We start from the raw sequence: 19,456 nt of genomic DNA on the forward strand, positions 1-19,456 counted from the left end.
GAATGTCATAAATATCAAATATTGTAAGGTAGAAACCTGAGGAAAAAGATAAGAGTTTACTGTTTATAATATACGGAAAAGTAAAGGAAATTTTTCAAAAAACTTCTTTAACTAAATGCCTAACTATACATAATACACATTGATTATAATATATGGAGTAGGCATTATTAATGTACTCTTAGAGAGGAAGGAACTGAGCCCTGCCAAGGCTGCATGTAGTAAGCAGCAGAGCTGGAATTTGAACCCAGATCTTCTAACTCTATTTCTCTTTCCAGCTAGATTATAGATGCATTTTTTATTGTTTATAACATAAGACGTAGGGGAGAGTAGATGTGAATTTTATATAAGCAGTTGAACAAGCCATATTTGAGAAGTTTTTCTCCTGAGAGATAATTTTGTTCTTCAGGGAGCAGAGTCTCTACATTCTCCGTGTACCACAGAATATTATGTTCACTGCTGCCATTAGGTAAATGTTAGGTAAATGTATTAGTCAAGGTTCTCCAGAAAAACAGACCAGTAGGAGTCCCATGATTGCCGTCTGCAGAAAAGTCGGTGGTGTAATTCACCACCATCTTTTCCTGAGGACAGGAAGAAATGAAATGTTCCAGCTGGACAGTGAGGGAGGAAAAAGGGGCAAATTCCTCCTTCCTCCACTTTTTGTTCTGTAAAAGTCCTCAAGGGATTGAATGATGCCCACCTGCATTGGGGAAGACAACCTACATTACTGAGTCCACCAATTCAAATGCTGATTTCATCTGGAAATGCCTTCACAGACACACCCAGAAATAATGTATAATCTGAGCATGCCATGGACAGTCAAGTTGACACATAAAATTAACCATCATAGTAAATATTGACTAATAGTGATAATCAGTGACACAATCATTGCTATAATTTCTTTGGAAATTTGTGATCTTTATCCCTTGGTATCTGTCATCTGTCATTTTCAGATGTTTTATATAAGGCACTCATATTTCAGGAGCTCTTTAGCCAGGCCTGCTTTCCACATTGATGCTGTTGGAAAACTTGGCATATTCTCCAAACTCATAGAAATATATTTCAAAGTTATGTGTGGGTGCACAGAATCCTATGCCTCAGTTGTTTCCACCGTGGAAAATTGTGTGTGGGAAACCCAGCTGAAACTCTCAATTCAGTAAACATTTTGATATCATGAATCTTGAGTGTAGGAAAAAACTTGCTTCCATAGTCATCTTCACTTAAAATGTGAACACAGCAGTGCATTTTAACATAGCAAAAGAAAAATTAATTTTTGTGACTCTGACATTCATATATTAGAACAGAATATGTTGTTTTTTATGAAATGAAAGTTAAAGATACTTTATTTTTACACATTCTTTACACATTTGTGTAAAAAGTAATTATTAATTTTGAATATTGAGTCCTCAAAGTTAAATAGAGAGTTGTAACTTATAGACTGAAAATTCACAAGTCACAGATATCTAAATGGTGCAGTTGCTTTTTGGTTCTGAAATGAAGTTTGTTGTGAAGCAATTTATAACTCTTTCCCTTCACCATTCTTCTGATTTAGGGTTTGGTGAAAGGTCTGCGGGATAAGAGGTGGAACATATTCAGTAGACTGGGAGAAGTGAGACAGCTGATAGCATCTTCAGAAAGTGAAAACTTGAACTTCAATAATTTGGGTGTCTGAATTCTTTCACTGTTCTTATCCTGCCATCCAGGACTTGGTGGTTCTTCTTTTCAAAGTAAAGATGTCTTGTGCCTTATAGGACCACATACAACTTAACAAACATCTGTGATTATAAAACTTGCCTTCTTAGAAGGTATCAGTAGCTGAAAATACACTAGACTTCAATTTAAATTGCTGCTAAAACATGTTATAAACTACACAGTGTCACAAAAATAAATAGGTATATAATATCAAGGTTAGATATGTGTGTGTTTACCAACTTATATGTACATACACTCATATAAACAGTGCTTTGAGGACATATATGTACATTTAATTATTGTGATTTGATGGAGTTTCATGACTCATACCCCTCAGTCTCCAGAGTATTTGGCAAAAACCTCTGTTACAGGCTGAATGTTTGTGTCCTCCCGAAACTCAGATTTTGAGGCTGTAACCCCCATTATGATAATACAATTGACCCTTGAACAATGTGGGGGTTAAGGGTGCTGACCCTCCACGCAGTCAAAAATCCACTTAGAACTTTATAGTGGGCACTCTTTATCCATGGTTCTGCATCCACGTGTTCAACCAACCTCATATAGTTTAGTACTATAGTCTGTATTTATTGAAAAAAATTTCATATGTAAGTGGACCTGCACAGTTCAGATCTGTGTCCTTCAAGGGTCAACTGTATTTGGAGATAGGGGAAATAATTAGCTTAGAAGAGGTCATGAAGGCAGAATCCCCATGATGGGATTACTGCCCTTATAAGAGACCAGAAAGCTTGCTCTCTGTGTACCCCATGTGAGGGTACAACAAAAAGGCAGCTGTCTGCAAAGCAGGAAGAGGGCCGTCACCAAGAATTAAATCTGCTGACACCTTGACCTTGGACTTCCTAGCCTCCAGAACCATGAGAAATAAGTTTGTGTCATTTAAATCATCCAGTCTGTGTTATTTTGGTATAGTAAGTAGCCTGAGCTTGCTGACTACCTTTATTATTATTTTTTAAGATTTATTTATTTAATTTACTTTTTGCTGTGTCGGGTCTTAGTTGCGGCACGCAGGATCTTCGTTGAGACATGCAGGATCTTTTGTTGCAGCGTGCGGTCTTCTCTCTAGTTATGACATGCGGACTCCAGAGCACATGGGCTCTGTAGTTTGCGGCATGCTGGCTCTAGTTGAGGCATATGGGCTTAGTTGCCCCGTGGCATGTGGGATCTTTGTTCCCTGACCAGGGATGGAACCCGTGGCCCCTGCACTGTAAAGTGGATTCTTTACCACTGGCCACCAGGGAAGTCCCCAGACTACCTTTAAAATAAACTTTCATTGAGGTGAAAGTTTGCTTTCCTGTTCTGTTGGTATAGCAAGTGTTCTAGATCGCAGGGACTCTAAGGCTCTAATGTGTGCAGAAAGCCTTCAAGGTGAATGCTCAATTCGTTAGTAGCCACAGCAGCAGTTTTTTGAAGCAGCCTAGAATGGGGTGATGTTTAGCTTTTGTTTGCTTATGGAAGACTTAGCCACAATGTGGGAGGCTGGAAGGGGATCAGAGGAAACTGCCTTTTGTCAGCCACCAGTAATGGGGCTGGTAGGCAACATAGCCAGTTTATTTTATAATTTTGTTTCAGTCTGATTTTCTTTATCCAGGACAAGTTTAGATTAGAAACATCCAACCGACAGCAGAAATAGCTCTATCAGTATGTCACTGCTGTGCTGAGCAGCCTTGACCTAATTTTGACAGACAGCTGTCACATGACACAACTGAAAGGTAAGGCCTGTTTCTGGATGTCTGGTCACTTGTGCGTGGACTCTGAAAATGGAATGTATGTGTGCCCACATCAGCTCATATTTCAAAGATCTGGAAAACCCAACTGCTCTGTGGCCTTTTGCTTTCCCTGTTTACCTTCATCCTAATTTATACCTAGGAGAGTGTCTGTATTTCCTCTTCTACCCCTACATTCACCATCTGGAACCTCAGCTTCCACAGTAGACATTATGAGGTTACAGTATATCTGAATCTGATCGGATCTTGGCCTGTTTTTTGTTTGTTTGTTTTGTTTTTTGCGGCACGCGGGCCTCTCACTGTTGTGGCCTCTCCCTTTGCGGAGCACAGGCTCCGGATGCCCAGGCTCAGCGGCCATGGCTCACGGGCCCAGCCACTCCACGGCTCGTGGGATCTTCCCGGACCGGGGCACGAACCCATGTCCCCTGCATCGGCAGGTGGACTCTCAACCACTGCACCACCAGGGAAGCCCTTGGCCTGTTTTTTATTCTTATTTGATACACTCTGGTTTTTACCATTATGGTTTTTGGATTTGATCACTGTACTCTTCCCCTCTGCAGGAGGAAGTGAGAGGTTGCCGAGTTTTCCAACAATGTCTGATACATTCAAGCCTCTTAGCCTTCATGCAGGTGGATGGGCACTGGGGAACCAGAGAACCCCTTTGTCACAGTGTGCCATGGATGTAGAAATAATAGCACTTCGTATGGACTGTGATGTGAAAAATTTAGTGAAGCCCTGCCCTGTAAGGGAATATTAGGGATAGACCATTGGTGATCAACCTTGCCTACTCCAGGGTGCTACTAAAGGGAATCATGACAGGAGGTTGAAACTGGTAGCTTTGCCAAAGAAGAAAGTCTAGCCAACTTGAAGGCACATAGTGGTGCTCCAGAAGTCTGCATGGGTAGGGTAGAGACAGAGGAACAAATAATAATGTAGAAGGGGAGTTCTACTGTCCTCATATTTATTACATACAGTACTTAAGCACTCCAAAGCATTACTTTGTATGTTATACTATCATGGTGCTTTCCCTGTCAAAGGACTTTCACATATATAATCTTTTTTGATTCTTTGTGGTAGGTCAAACAGTCATGTCATTTTACAGAGAAGACTCTGAGAAGTGATAGAACCAGGATCCAGAATTTAGGTCCAATGTCTTCTAGCCCAGTGCCAATTCTTCTACATTACATAGATTCTCAGGTTTGTTATTTTATTTCAAAGTTCTTGTCTCACAGAAAGAGGAAAGATAGCCAAAAGTAGAAACATTTCTTTCTTAATTTCAGAAAGAAATTATATCCCTTTATAATAGTCTGGGCTGTGATGATATTTGTTTTAATTAAATGCTCAAACTGATTTTGGCTGGGATGATTATGAGTAAATAGAAGATCATACTCATCACAGACAAAAGTGACAATAGTGGGAAGCTTCAGCTCATCCAGTGGTCAAAACCTTGTGGTAATAGGACATAGAAGCAAGGGGCAGGGGTAAAAATAATTTCCTTGTTCCCTTGCAGGGCCGATGTCTTTGAGATATGTCTCTGCAAATAAGTGCTGCAGTCATGTACGGAAGACAAGAAAGAAATAGTTCATTGCTCACTAAATTGTACAGATAAGCCACAAAGGATTAGAGTCAAATTTGAGTAAGGTAATTTGTAAATTTGATTAAACATTTTTTTTCTATCTTTGAAAGTTTAGAGTTCTTAAAAGCTTTACTCAAAGTCCTTATTTTAACGTTATGCTAATTTTAAATGTTTGAAAGTGACTTTAGTACATTTGACTTAAATTCAACTGAAATGCTTGAATTTTTTTCTTCATAAAGTGACTGGAACAAAGCAAAGTATGAAAAATTGTAGTCCATCTGACTTAACTCTTTCATCCTGGTCCTTTCTTTTGATAGGCTTTTTTTCCTTTAAATCTCTATGAGAACTGAGAATGACCAGATTCAGAGTGATTTAGAGGTTCCAAAAATAGCTCTGTATCTTCTGGTTGACATGAAGTTAAAATTCCAGTGAGAGATTACATATAGGTTTCTTTTTAAAAAAATTTTTTAATTAATTAGTTTATTTTTGGCTGTGTTGGGTCTTCGTTGCTGCACGCGGGCTTTCTCTAGTTGTGGCAAGTGGGGGCTACTCTTTGTTGTGGTGTGAGGGCTTCTCACTGTGGTGGCTTCTCTTGTTGCAGAGCACGGGCTCTAGGCACACAGGCTTCAGTAGTTGTGGCACGCGGGCTCTAGAGCACAGGCTCAGTAGTTGTGGCGCACAGGCTTAGTTGCTCCGCAGCATGTGGGATCTTCCCAGACCAGGGCTGGAACCCGTGTCCCCTGCATTGGCAGGCGGATTCTTAACCACTGCACCACCAGAGAAGTCCTACATATAGGTTTTTAATATAAACGGTGTTTTATGCGTTGTTGAAAATAAAAGAACAAAACTTTTTTCTTCGATAACCTGCTTACAATCTTAGTTTCCTACGTAGGCACACTTGCATTACCACCTTAAACTCTCAGGTATTGGTAGCGTTAATTCATTGATTTAACACACAGCTGTTGAGAATTTACTATGTGGAAATGCTGAGTAGGGCACTGGAGGAATAGGGAAGGAATAGTGGCAAACCACAATAAGCAGGTGGGCATATTCCTCAGATCTCTGAGGAATTCAAATGGAGAGCCACTCAGATATTTTGTACAAAAACATGTTGGACAAAAAACAAATAAGTAATTTCCATTTTAATGTAAATATACTTCAGATGATTATTATATGAGTAAGGAAAATTATAGCTTCTGGCTATGAACCAGTTTGCTGGGCTGGAGCCCAGTAGTTTAGTAGTTTGGTAGTTAATTTTTGTTGCTGTTGTTTTTGTTTTTTTCATTTTAACAGCCTTGTTGAGATATAATTTATATACCATTTATCCACTTAAAAGTGGATTCAGTGGTTTTTAGTATATTCATAGAATTGTGCATTCATTTCCACAATTTTAGAACATTTTCATTACCACAAAAAGAAACACTGCACCTGTTAGCCATTACATCCCAATTCCCTCATCCCCTAAGCCCCAGGCAAGCACTAATCTAAGTTCCTATAGATTTGTTTATTCTGGATATTTCATTTAAGTGGAGTCATATAGTATGTGGTCCTTTGTGACTGACTTCTTTTAATTAGCATGATGTTTTCAAGGTTCATCCATGTTGTTGCACATTTCATGGCTTCTTTTCTTTTATTGGCAAGTAATATTCTATTTTATGGATGTACCACATTTTGTTTATGCATTCATCAGTTGATGGACATTGGGGTTGTTTCCACTTTTTGACTATTGTGAACAATGTTGCTGTGAACATTCATGTACATGTTTTTGTGTGGACATATATTTTCCTTTCTCTTGGTTATATACCCAAAAGGAATTTCAGGATCATATGGTAACTCTATGTTTAGCCATTTGCAGAACTTACAAACTGTTTTGCAAAGTGACAGCGCCATTTTACATTCCCACTAGCAGTGAATAACAGTTCAATTTATCCACATCCTCATACTTGTTATTTATTTGTCTTTTTTATTGTACCCATCCTGATGAGTATAAAGTGGTATTTCAGAGTTTTGATTTGCATTTCCCTGATGGCTAATGATGTTGAGCACCTTTTCATGTGCTTATTGGCCATTTATATATCTCCTTAGGAGAACTGTCTATTCAGATCCTTTGCCCATTTTTAAACTAGCTTACTTGTCTTTATTGAATTGTAACAGTTCCTTAAATTTAAATATTCTGGATACAAATCCCTTATCAGATACATGATTTGCAAAAATGTTCTCCCATTCTGTAGGTTTTCTTTTCACTTCCTTAATAGTGTCCATTGAAGCACAGAAGTTTTAACCTTGATGATGTCCAATTTATCTGTGTTTTTTTTGTTGTTGTTTGTGCTTTTGGTCATATCTAAGAAACCATTGCCTAATCCACGGTCACAGATATTTATGCCTATATTTTCTTCTAAAATTTTTACAGTTTCAGCTCTTTTAGATCGTTGATCCATTTTGAGTTAATTTTTGTATATGGTGTGAGATAGGAGTCCAACTTCATTCTTTTGCATGTGGATATCCACTTGTCCCAGCACCATTTGTTGGCAAGGAATTAAGTTGCCAACAAGTTAAAAGAATCATCAGACAAATGTTTACCATGAAACTCAATGGTAATGTAAATGTCAACACTATGTCAAAAGATGTAGTTTGCAATGTACAAGGATGATTCTACCATCCAGTTCCATAGCAAATGCTTATATTTCCTTAGTGACAGCATTCCAGCAGAACCCCTTTAAGTTTGTTTATGTTTCTGTGTGTGTGTGTTTGGGCGCAGTAGTGTAGATGTGGACAATGAGTGGATTTTTAAATTTACTTAAAACCTTCATCTATTGAGTATATACTTTGTACCAGGTATTGTATGTACTAGGCTCTAGGAATGCAAAGATAGGTCTGCTACAGAGTAGAATTTCAGTAGTTGTTGAGGACGGGAGAAAGTTTGGAAATAAGATGTAGTCCTTGCTCTCTAGAAAGGGGCAGAAAGATAATTATAATCTGAAATGCTATAACTGAGGCATAGCTGTGAAGCAAGTTAGGAACACAGAGAGTTCAACATTTAGTTCATCCAACTGATTAAAAAAAGCATTGAAGTGGAAAGCACCTTGCACGTTAGCTGGTAAAGTTGCTACAGTTTTGTGTTATTATTGAAACATGAAAGAAAAATGAAGTACAGGCATTTGGGTCTCATCTTCACTTATGATCTCCATTCATTTACTCTTTGGCAGAATAGTTTTTTTGCCTCTGATACTGAATATAGCTGCAGAGGAGACAGCTTAGAAAACCAAAGATCTAATTTCCCTCTAGTGCTTAAACCTTGGCAAATGGTACAAAATCAAGAAAATCATTTCTAAAAGATTAATGCAGTTGATTTTTTCCCTAATGTTTAGTTTGTCAATTTAGAAGATTACCTTTTAAAAATTACTCAGTTTCAGAATGGCACCCAATGTTTATGAGGTAATCTCAATATAGACATCAAGCACTTGGGCATTCTGAAAAACCACCGTGGATTACGATTTTTAAGCTAACAAAGAAACCTACACTGTTTTAAACCTATTTTCTGTTTCCTGTGAGGCAAACGATCATAGTTTTCCCTGTCACTGAACAACTGGGAAATTTGTTGGTGCTGGTACAATATAAGTATAGCCTCAGTCTGTCCTGACAAGTTTGTAGTATTGTACATTTAGAAAGGAATCGATACTCTCCTTCTATTTCCATGTATTATATTTCACACAGTTGTTATAAACAAAAAGAAAATCCAAGTCTTTATTGCCTGAGAACAGATTCTTTGATAGATATGTGAAGTTTTTTGAAGTCACCATTGGTTCTTTGTTTTGCTATACTTTTGAGCAAAAGAAAGAGATATGTATTTTGAATGAATTAATACCTAGGCTCCCATTATATTGACAACTCTTAAGACTTTTTATTACTTACAAGAGAAATGAATCCTACAAATTCTAAATTCATTTTGTATATAATGTTTATTTTCTAGCATATCCAGGGTGAATCTTTGGTAGACACTTAATATGAGAATATCAGAAGTAGAAGGAACCTAAGAGACTATGTAGTCCAAATTTTCTCATTTTCTAGATACAGAAATGGAGGCCCAGAGGGGTGTCTGAATTGCCTTAGGCTGCATGTCTCATTAGTAGTGGTGTAAGTCTCAGTACAAACAATAGGACCTCAAATAAAAATAATATTTTGCCTGTAGTTTGATTGCATTCTCTGAATATGAGTCTACTAGATGATGTAGATACACTCAGCATTTGACTTCTCACACATCTGCCAATTTTATAACTAAGAAAACACAATCTAATTACTATATACAAATATATATAAATGGTACTCTTCATTAGGTCTCCATGAAAAACTCCTATTTTAAAAGAACCTTTACAGAAGAAAATTTGTCACTCTTCTTTAATTATCCATTCTCATGTTTAACAGCCGTCAGTCTCAGAAAGATTTCCTTGTATGGGAAGGTTTCAAATTTGGAGTCCATGGATCCCTCAAGCATCCTTGTTGGGTGTTTCTGAACCCCTTGAAGTTATGTTCATAATTTCGTTCACAGCTTTGATAAATATCTTGAGGGATTAACCTGGATTCTCAGTCTATAGTATAGCTGCATTTCTTTTCGCCTTATCTTGTTTGGAAGACCCTTGCTATCCTCTGTATAATAACTGCATTACTTTGGAGATTTACTGTTTCCAAATGAAGAATTTAAGATCATTTTAACTTGTCTTAGGGTTCTTTCTTTTTTTCACATTTTTAAATCATTTTTATGGCTGTCTTTTGAGCCCTTTCCAAATTCTTTGTAAACCCGAAAACCAAGGAGCTCAGAATTAGAAATCATATGTTAATGAAGATCTCGTTTAGGCACTTGGATCTGCTGAGAGTGGTGTCAGAGGATTAGGAGCAGCAGAAAAAAGACTGCTGAGACAGGTCCAGGAATGTGGCCCCTGCTCAGGTAGGCTAGGCAGACCCTCAAGGTCAAAACAGATCGAGGGTGAGGGGCCCAGGTCAAGCTTAAAGGATTGGGAGCATTTCAAAGTTTAAAGCGTAGTAAATAGATCCTGAGTAAAGGGATTCAGGATAAGGAGTAGAAATCAAACCTAGACCTGAAGGTGAAACAGAATCCTGCAGAAAATCTGCATAGGAACAAACTGCCACCTTTCTAAGTAAAATCAACCTAATCTTTCAGAATTGAGACTCTTCATATGGGAACAGGCCGCTGGACTTTGCGATACAAATACTTGTCTCCTAGATTTCCCTTCACCCTGCAACCTCTACATTCACACTGTCCTCAGGATGTTAGATTCCTGAGAGTTGGGTTCCCAGGAGATGTGACTAATGGAAAACAGTAGGATAGGGCTTACGAGCTATAATATATAAAGTAGTTTATCAAAATCACTGGGGTTTGGAGGGATTAGAGATTCTTCTGGGAATCTGATGAAAACTGTGGGCTTTCTCTTCAGAAGGAAGGCACCAAATACTATCATGTAAAAATTTTTATACAATTTAACCTGCCCTGAAACTGATTCATGGTTAATAACTCCTGATTGAGAAGTATGGTGTTCTATATTTCTTACCCATTTGTTTCCTGTTCTTTATTAATGTTTTACGTAATTGTTTCTTTTGCTGTCTAAGGTATACTGAGGAGGTTTGGGCATTTAGTTTTCATGTGTGAGCCAAAAGATTAATGGAAGGAACAGCAACACTGAGGCCATGGCACTGAATATGAGTCTACTAGATGATGTAGATACACTCAGCATTTGACTTCTCACACATCTGCCAACAATAATGGGAGAGATCCATGGGGGCATGGTGAAACTGGGGGAAAAGAATTGTGCCAAAGAAGTCTAGTATCCCCTTCTCACTAGATGATTTTTCTTCTCTTCCTTAGGATGATCTAGGTTTTATTAAGAAGCAGTTCCTTTATGAATCATGTAATGAGAAACTGATACTGAGCCACTTGGTTTTATGTGGGGTTTTTTTAGAGCATGCAGTCCCAAGCATGGCTGGCTTAGGCCCTCAGGCAGTGGGTGAGACTTCTGGCCAGGAAAGGGTGAGAGAGTAGAGCAGGAAGAATGCTTTGGTGACACAGCCTGAACTTCACTCATGGCTATTTGTGACTGTATTGTAAATTTTCACATTTATATCCAGTGGCAGTTCCTCTGACTCTATCTAGAGGTGTTAAATCTGTAAGATTGAAAATTTAGAGAGTAATTGTCGGGTTAATTCAAGTTGAATAAAACCTCACCACAAATTTTAGGTCCTGTAGAACAGAGTACCTGAATTATCCAATTAATTCTATATTTATATACCACTTAGAAAAGAAAAAAAATCTTTTTTTTTCTTTAAAGTTACAGCAAAAAAAAACACAAAACCTCCTTTGAAAACCAGATTCTCCAATGTGTAAATATTTAAATTTAGATGTCTATTAAGTATGTAAGAAATCTAGTCTCCATCTTGTGCTTTAACTACTTATCTTCTACATTTACTTGATCTCTTCAAATTCTGTCTGTCCCTGAAGCCCAGTTGGGGCCTACCCTACAAGTGAAATAGATCTAGTAGAACCTACTCTGATGACGTTTTAGAGTATAAATTAGATAATCCAGTCCTGCCTTTGGCATAGGGCCTGGCACATAATAAGCAGTAAAGCTGCAGTTGATGATAATGGTTATGAGCTGTTTTCCCAAATACTCTAGTCACCATTTAACCACCTTGTTCTCTGACCATAAAAAATACTTACTGCCTGTACCACTTTTTGATGCTTACTATCTTAGTTTAGCTGTTATTATTTATTTCCAGAATAAGATTGCAAACTCCTTGATAGGTAAGGATAGGCAATACAAAACTTGCTGAGTTGGATTGAAAATAGGCATTTACTTGCTTTACAAGCCATGTGATCTTCACTGTGATCTTTTTTCCTCTACAGAAAATGAAAACACTAGCAGAAAGGAGGAGGAGTGCTCCATCTCTTATACTGGATAAAGCTCTGCAAAAACGACCTAGTACCAAGTAAGTGAAAAGCTTTGTGTAAAACATTTGGTATGTGCTTCATTTCTTTTACCTGTGGGGTTTGTTTGCTTTTTATCAAGACCAGAATTCTCTGTTAAATAATAGAAAATATGACTTCTGAGTTTATTTAATAAGGCCTATTCTTTATGTGACACTTAAAGCCTTTTAAGAGCTGGTGATCAATTGCTTTAAAACTGATTCAGAAGTGAATCTTACATCACATGGTACACAGACATGCATGTTCCACACATTGTTAAAGTTTATTTATGGAAACAATTAGAAATCAGTATACTAAAGATAAGTTATTTTAACCACTATACATGTTTGGTTATGCACAAACTTTTGCTTACTTTTTATCATAAGGTGATGCCTGTGTATGGGGAAAAGGCAAGTTTTTACCAATTTTAGGTATGAAGAAAGAGAGCCAGATTAAGATTATTAAAAAATTGAGTGTTGGGCTTCCCTGGTGGCGCAGTGGTTGAGAGTCCGCCTGCCAATGTAGGGGTCATGGGTTCGTGCCCTGGTCCGGGAAGATCCCACAGGCCGCGGAGCAGCTGGGCCTGTGAGCCATGGCCGCTGAGCCTGCGCGTCTGGAGCCTGCGCTCCGCAATGGGAGAGGCCACAACAGTGAGAGGCCCGTGTACCGGGAAAAAAAAAAAGAAAAAAATGAGTGTTGATTTCTTTTAGGCATTACTGGTTAGATTAATTAGTGATTAATTAGTGAAATTTAAAGTGGAAAAACAGGCTGTGGACATCTTAAGAGAGTCTTTCATAATACTTAGAAATTGAATGGCTATTCAGTCATTAATTTATTCAATAATTTTTAATGGCATTTTAACTCAGAGGCATTTTATGTTCAAAGGAAACCTGTGATGATTTTCCTCTAATATGTGAATCCTTTCATGTAAAGTGAAGTCCTTATCACTTTTTAAAAAGTGAGGGTATATCTGATATTTCTATGAATGGTGTGCTAATTTAACATAAAATCTATGTGAAGGCATGGAATTTTTTTTCAGTGTCCAAAATAAATTATATAGCCAAATCTCAAAGACTGAAACTTTCAAAATACTTAGTCCCTCCCGTCTTAGTACTCAGCAAGTTCTCAGACTCAAGCAGCTCCCCTAGCTGCCCACAGATGACACACGCTTTAGTCATTGGGTTGATCAGAAAATGTAAATTACTTTTAATAGATGCCTAATCAAAATTTAATTAGGAAGATATTCTTCTGCCAAATGAATAATACAGTAATATACTTCAGTGTCATATATAACTGACTTTTAGATTGTTTATATTAGTATATCTTTGCATTCATGTAGATGAGAAAAGAATGGTTATATCTTCACAGTTTGACCTTGCTTACCTAGAAAACTCAGGAGAAATTATTTTTTAGGGGAAATAGACAGAGGAGGCAGAATTGTCTTTAATTCTACTGTTTATTCACTTTTTTCAAAACAGGTAAACAGTTTTAGGTAAAATTTTTTATTGGAAGTTCCTGGGATGAACATGTGTTAAGCTTTTTAATTAAAAGTAGCCCTTGGGGAGGGGGAAGGGTAAGCTGTGACAAAGTGAGAGAGTGGCATGGACATATATACACTACCACACGTAAAATAGATAGCTAGTGGGAAGTAGCTGCATAACACAGGGAGATCAGCTCGGTGCTTTGTGACCTCCTAGATGGGTGGCATAGGGAGGGAGGGAGACGCAAGAGGGAAGAGATATGGGAACATATGTATATGTATAACTGAGTCACTTTGTTATAAAGCAGAAAGTAACACACCATTGTAAAGCAATTATACTCCAATAAAGATGTAAAAAAAAAAAAAAAAGTAGCCCTTATTCGTATCAGAGAAGCTTTAGCCCCAAATCAGGGGTCAAATAGTGGCCCACTTACCCGCTAACCCAGGGTGAGGATTTACAACAGTATGCATGTGGGTACTGAAAGTTCATATAGACCATTGGTTCTCAACAGGGTGGTACTAACCTCCAGGGGGCATTCTGGAATTTTGTGAAGCAAAATGATTTAGGGGGCAGTCGCCAGAGATACTAGACATCACATAATGCACAGGACATCCTACACAGCAGTTTTGTGGCTCCTGCATAGTTTTTGAATGTACCATGTATGGAATACTTGTGAAGAGGGGGAAAAAAGCTTTATATAATTATCTATGCCTATAACTATGTTTTATATACAAAGTATTTTATATCCTTTTATGTAGATATAATAAACACTAAAGTTTCCAGAAATGTAGCTACCTTGCATACCAAGAGATAATTGCACTTTGTATTGTTTGGAATCATTTCAGAAAATCATTTGGCTTTACTTCACTTTCTCGTACTAAATATATTCATTATAAGTAGGTGTAAGCATATCTGACTACTTCATTGTATTTTAATATAGTCATGAATGAGCATATACATATTGAAATACATAATTTATTATTAATTACTTTCATTTCTCTTATATTACTATCAGAGTATTTTATCGACACTTTTGAAATTCTGTCAAATATCTGTGAATTTTGTTTCAGGATAGAAAAGGAGGAATTGGAATAAATGTATATGTATTTGTCCTTTATATAACAAAGGGACATTGGATCTAGGATTGAGAATGACTGATAGAGATTAAGTGCCAGGTTAGGGAAGAGCTAACACTTACCTGACTTACTGGGGTTGTTTTGAGTTAGAGAACCAATATGATAATATACAACCACGTCCTTCCCCATTCCTGCCTCCCCATCACCTCTGTAATAATTGGTGCTTACATTAGAGTCAGTTTCCCAAATTCCTGCCTCAGAAATAGGGAAATATGATGGTTTTTTGGCAAAATAAAAAAGGATATTTAAGTTGAAGATGGATATGTTTTAATCTTCAGTTTATTTCCTGTGAGTTTCTCCAGGTCAGTAGTGTGAGTGCATAGTGCAGGGGAACAGGACCTTCACCTATCTTTTAGAAATAATGCTTTTATGCTATGTAGTATTGGGTGGTTAACGTGTGTACCAAAAAAACCAAAAAGCTATTGGGTGTTGATTGTGTACAAAATATTTGTAAGTAGTGTAATCTCAGGATTGGAATGAACCTTAAAGGTCATCTAGTCTGGTGGTTTCCGAAGCTTTTAAAGTCAGTATTCTGCAGAGGGACCCAGGCATCTACATATTTTTCAAAAACTCTTCATAGTTGATTCTGATACACTCTTGGTAGAGAACCACTATGACAGGCTGCTACAAAAGAATCCTTTTATAAAAGAATGCTTTTAAAAAGGGAATACTGAACCAAAATTTTAAGGAAGTACAGGATTATAGTATGTATTTCTTATAAAACAGTGTGGACATTATAAAACCAAAAGCAAAGTCCCCTCTCCATCCCCAGGGGTAACCATGATTAATCATTTGTATGTCCTTCTAAACCTTGTCTATGCAAGTGTGATTAGAATTTTTATTTGCTTTCTGTAATGTTTAAATTCTCACTTTAATATAGATAAATTAGTTCTTTGCATTTTCGAGTCTTGCCGTTTTTTAAAAAAATTAGAGATCAAATCCTATTACAACAACCATTCAAGAAAGTCTTTGAATTTTGACCATCTTTATATAATGTACACTCCTGAAAAGTTATATCAGCCAGTTAATGAACTTGCTATTTTAAAGAAACTTTGTAGTGAATTGTTTTATAAAGTAAATCACTTCTTTTTTCAGAGTTGTTAAAAATAACTCAAATTTTCATAATTTGAATTTTGCTTTTCCATAATTTATACCCAGGAAACAAGGAAAATTTCTGAAGTCTAAGCTGAGCACACCTATCTGAAGTAGAACTTTATGCAACAAAATTCTAGTACCTAAAAAGAATCTTACTATCTCTTTGCATGTAATATCATGGGAGCTAACCTATAAAAGATTTGTACACAGTGTGTGGACAGACAGCAAAGAAATTGTTTTATTCATTAGCATTGCATATTCCTTGAGTTAAATAAAGCCATCATAGCATTTCATATTTCTTGAGTTAAACCTATATTTAATGATTTTGGCTTTGCAGTAGAACGTTATTTCTACTGTTGTCCCCTAGTTAAGGTGTAATTTAGTAATTAATGACTTGTAGGTGATAAAGCTTTTGTCCAAAGTTTAGCAAACATCCACAGAGGATTTAATGGAATCCTTTCATTTAACAGCTGTTGCATCTCAACTTTTATTGAATTTAATTAACAAGAGTTAGGTTTAAAAGAGGAGGAAATAGGTTAAGTGGTGACTTAAATGTGTTTGTGTGTTAAACACAGTTTTATCTCCAAAATTCTTTGTTTAACCCATCGAGTTCATAAGGAAGGGCCAATTTAGAGATTTTAACTTTTTGGGGGGTTATCTGGACACCATTGATCAGCTGGAGGTGATTCCTCTAAGTAATTATTATATTAGCTGGTATAGCAGATGACACGTATCTTTCACACTAAGAAGGTTAGTGGTTTTCCAACATGGCTGCACTCAGCTGTTTTTACTCTCAAACACAATAGTGTTCAGTACTGTGTTTAAGGATGACCTCACCTCATGTAATAGCCATCCTCCTGGTAAGACTTTGGGCACCTATATTAGAGGGCTTAGTTTCCTTAAAAGTAAAATGAGAGTATTGAAGTTATTATCTGTTAAACCCTTCTACTTCTAGTTCTATTGCTATATAATTATGATTTGTTGAAATTCCATACTTCCTACACTTACTCTGAATTCTAAATCATTCTTAATTACTTGCAGTTTCCTAAACACAGTATACTGTTTAGCATTGTCTCAAAGGTCACTTCCTTCAGGAACTCCTAAGCCTTTGCAAATAACATTCGTGCTCCTATAGCACCTTGTATATCTTGAACCACAGCACTCATCCCACTGCACTGGCATTACAGTTTATGTCATGTTCCCTTTAATGTCCCTGACATTTGTTAATAAAATAATGCCTTATAAATAATATCTGGTGTTCAATTATTATTTGTTGGATGAATCGGTGAATGAGCAAGTGACTCCATTTCCAAACTACAATAGGAATTTAATAAGTTAGCACAGTAGTTTCTGACTCTCCTGCCCTCCTTTGAGTAGCCAATACATAAAAGACCTTCCTTGTTCATTGGTATTATTTGTGAAATTCTGGCTAGGGAAAAAGGAAGATTACTTTTAACAAAATGATTCTGACTTATTGTGAGGAAGTTATTTTATGCAGCAGAATACCACAAGAACTCATGTATGTGGTCTGTAAATACCACATATAGTGGCATTCTTGTGTTACTTCTTCATCGTTTACTTAGGGATAAATTCAAGTCATACAAACGTTTCTTCCAGAAATTCACTTGTTTTGATGTGGTATTCAGCCCACCTTGTAGAAAAATACACAAAAATATACCCATTTTTGTTTTAAGTTACAGTGTTAGCACTTTCAAGTTAGTATTCACGCGTCTCCATCCTTACCTCCAAATCAGTTTATTGTGTATGTGCTGCTTGAAAGACTTTGTAGTAGGTACTTTACATATGTTACATTTTAAATCTCTGCTTAATGCTGCTGAGAGGAGAGAAAGGCAATGCCAAGGAAGTGTGGTGGTGCAGCCGGAAGTGCTTGGGCTTTGGCTGCATTCAAATGCTGGCTCTCCATCCTGATTTTCTGTGTGACCTCAGATAAATTACCTAATCTCTGAGTCTCAGGGTCTTCCTCTGTAAAATATGAATCTAATGCTTTAATAGAATATGAAATGAGAAAATAAGTGAAGATGTTTAAAAGGTTGACTTAGTTATTTTTAGTTGCCTCTTTCCTTCCCTTAGATATATTTCATTTTCAAGCTTTAAACCTCCTGAATTATCCAGTACCATTTGTTAATGAAAAGCACCTACTTTATTATCACAGCATTGTATGACTAGAAACAAATCATTGAGCCTGGATCATTATATAGTAGAAATGGAGTCAAAGACTTGCCCTAGGTCACACAACTGATTAACATTAGACATAGGAATGGAAATCCAGGTCTCTGATCTTGATGGAATATTCTTTGCATTACACAAACAAAAGGAATATGATATAGTATCTAAGAGCATGGATTCTGGAGCCAAACTGCCAGGTTTGAATCCCAATACTGCCCCTTACCAGTCATGTGATCTTGGGTAGGTTTTTAAACCAGGGATAATAATAAACCCTACCTCATAATGTTGTAAGAAAGACTAAATGGGTATTATATATGTAAAGCTTTTAATGTAGTCTCTAGCGCATAATCAGTGCTTTTATATTTGAAGGCTATGTTGTCATTGTAGTGGTAATAGTAGTAGTAGTCGTAGTAGTAGTAGTGGAAGCATTAATAAAGAAATAGAAGTTCATATTATCCTGGTAAAGAGACTCTTTGAGGACCATAATAGATGGAAAATTTTAAAAGATGAAAGATGCAATCTGGAAGCCAGCTGGACTCTAGTATTAAATTCATTTTAGCAAGATAATTATATATCTAGGCCTGGCCTGAAGCAAGATTAGCTCAGAATATTTGGGATTTATTCCTGGTAGACCCTGACAATTCTTGAGGTCTCCCTAGGCAAAATTCAAAGTATACCTAGGATGATTCTGGGAAATAAGGGCTTGAGACATGGAGGATTGACCTGCTTTGCGTGGCCACTTGAGATGAAGGGGCTCCAGGAGCATCATATGTGCCAAAGCTATGAATCGAGATTAGACACATAGAGAATTAGCTAGTTTGGGGTAAGGATACTAGGGTGAGAGAGCCCAAGCAGAAGCCATTTGAGACTAGGAAAGCAGCTGTTTGCTAACTGACTTCTTCCTTTTGGTCAGTTCACTCCTGTTATGTATGACTCTACACACACACACACACACACACACACACACACACACAGACACTCACTCACTCATATACACGCTAACATCGTCCTACTCAGAATGTCCCACATTGTGTTCTGCAAATTCCTCATCATTCCATTTCCTTTTTCTCTGTCATGTTAGCATCTAACATCTAATTAGTCTAAAGTGGATGATAACTTGCCATACTTTCAAATGCAAGGAGAACATTTATGCTCTGGAGTAGTTTACTGAGGATTGTGGTCAAATCTACTTTCATAAGAGAATGAAAACCTGCTTCTACCTGTGATAAGTGTAAACTTGACAGATATGGTCATTGAAATGAACTGAATGATCTCATAAAGGCCATCCTCATGCTGAGACTCTAGTTATGGTAACTGTTTGATAGAATTTAAAGGAAAAGTCAATTTAAAAGGGAAGTTACTAGACTTTCCTTTGGAATTCTATAAACCTTCTGTACCTAGATACAATTTTTTGATACAAGACTTTTAAATAAAATTTTAAATTTTAGAGGAATTTTTAAAAAATCTTTAAGACCTTTTCAAAATTACAATAAACTATACTGTTATATTACCTTAGATAAAAACCTGTATTCAGGTTTTTTTAAAAGAAAAAAACACTACTCCTTGTGCTGCCTTGC

The 19,456-nt window shown here is 36.9% G+C and overlaps 1 protein-coding gene across 1 annotated transcript in view; it reads left to right on the forward strand.

The window, feature by feature from the left end:
• ARHGAP20 (Rho GTPase activating protein 20) overlaps positions 1-19,456 on the forward strand; it is a 148,972-nt gene that overhangs the window by 5,568 nt on the left and 123,948 nt on the right. Inside the window, exon 2 of the mRNA XM_065882256.1 lies at positions 11,921-12,003. Within this exon, the coding sequence (XP_065738328.1) occupies positions 11,921-12,003 (83 nt within the window). The remainder of the gene's footprint in view (positions 1-11,920; positions 12,004-19,456) is intronic.

The sequence above is a fragment of the Phocoena phocoena genome, chromosome 8 (genome assembly GCF_963924675.1).
Source record: "Phocoena phocoena chromosome 8, mPhoPho1.1, whole genome shotgun sequence".
NCBI classification, from domain to species: Eukaryota; Metazoa; Chordata; class Mammalia; order Artiodactyla; family Phocoenidae; genus Phocoena; species Phocoena phocoena.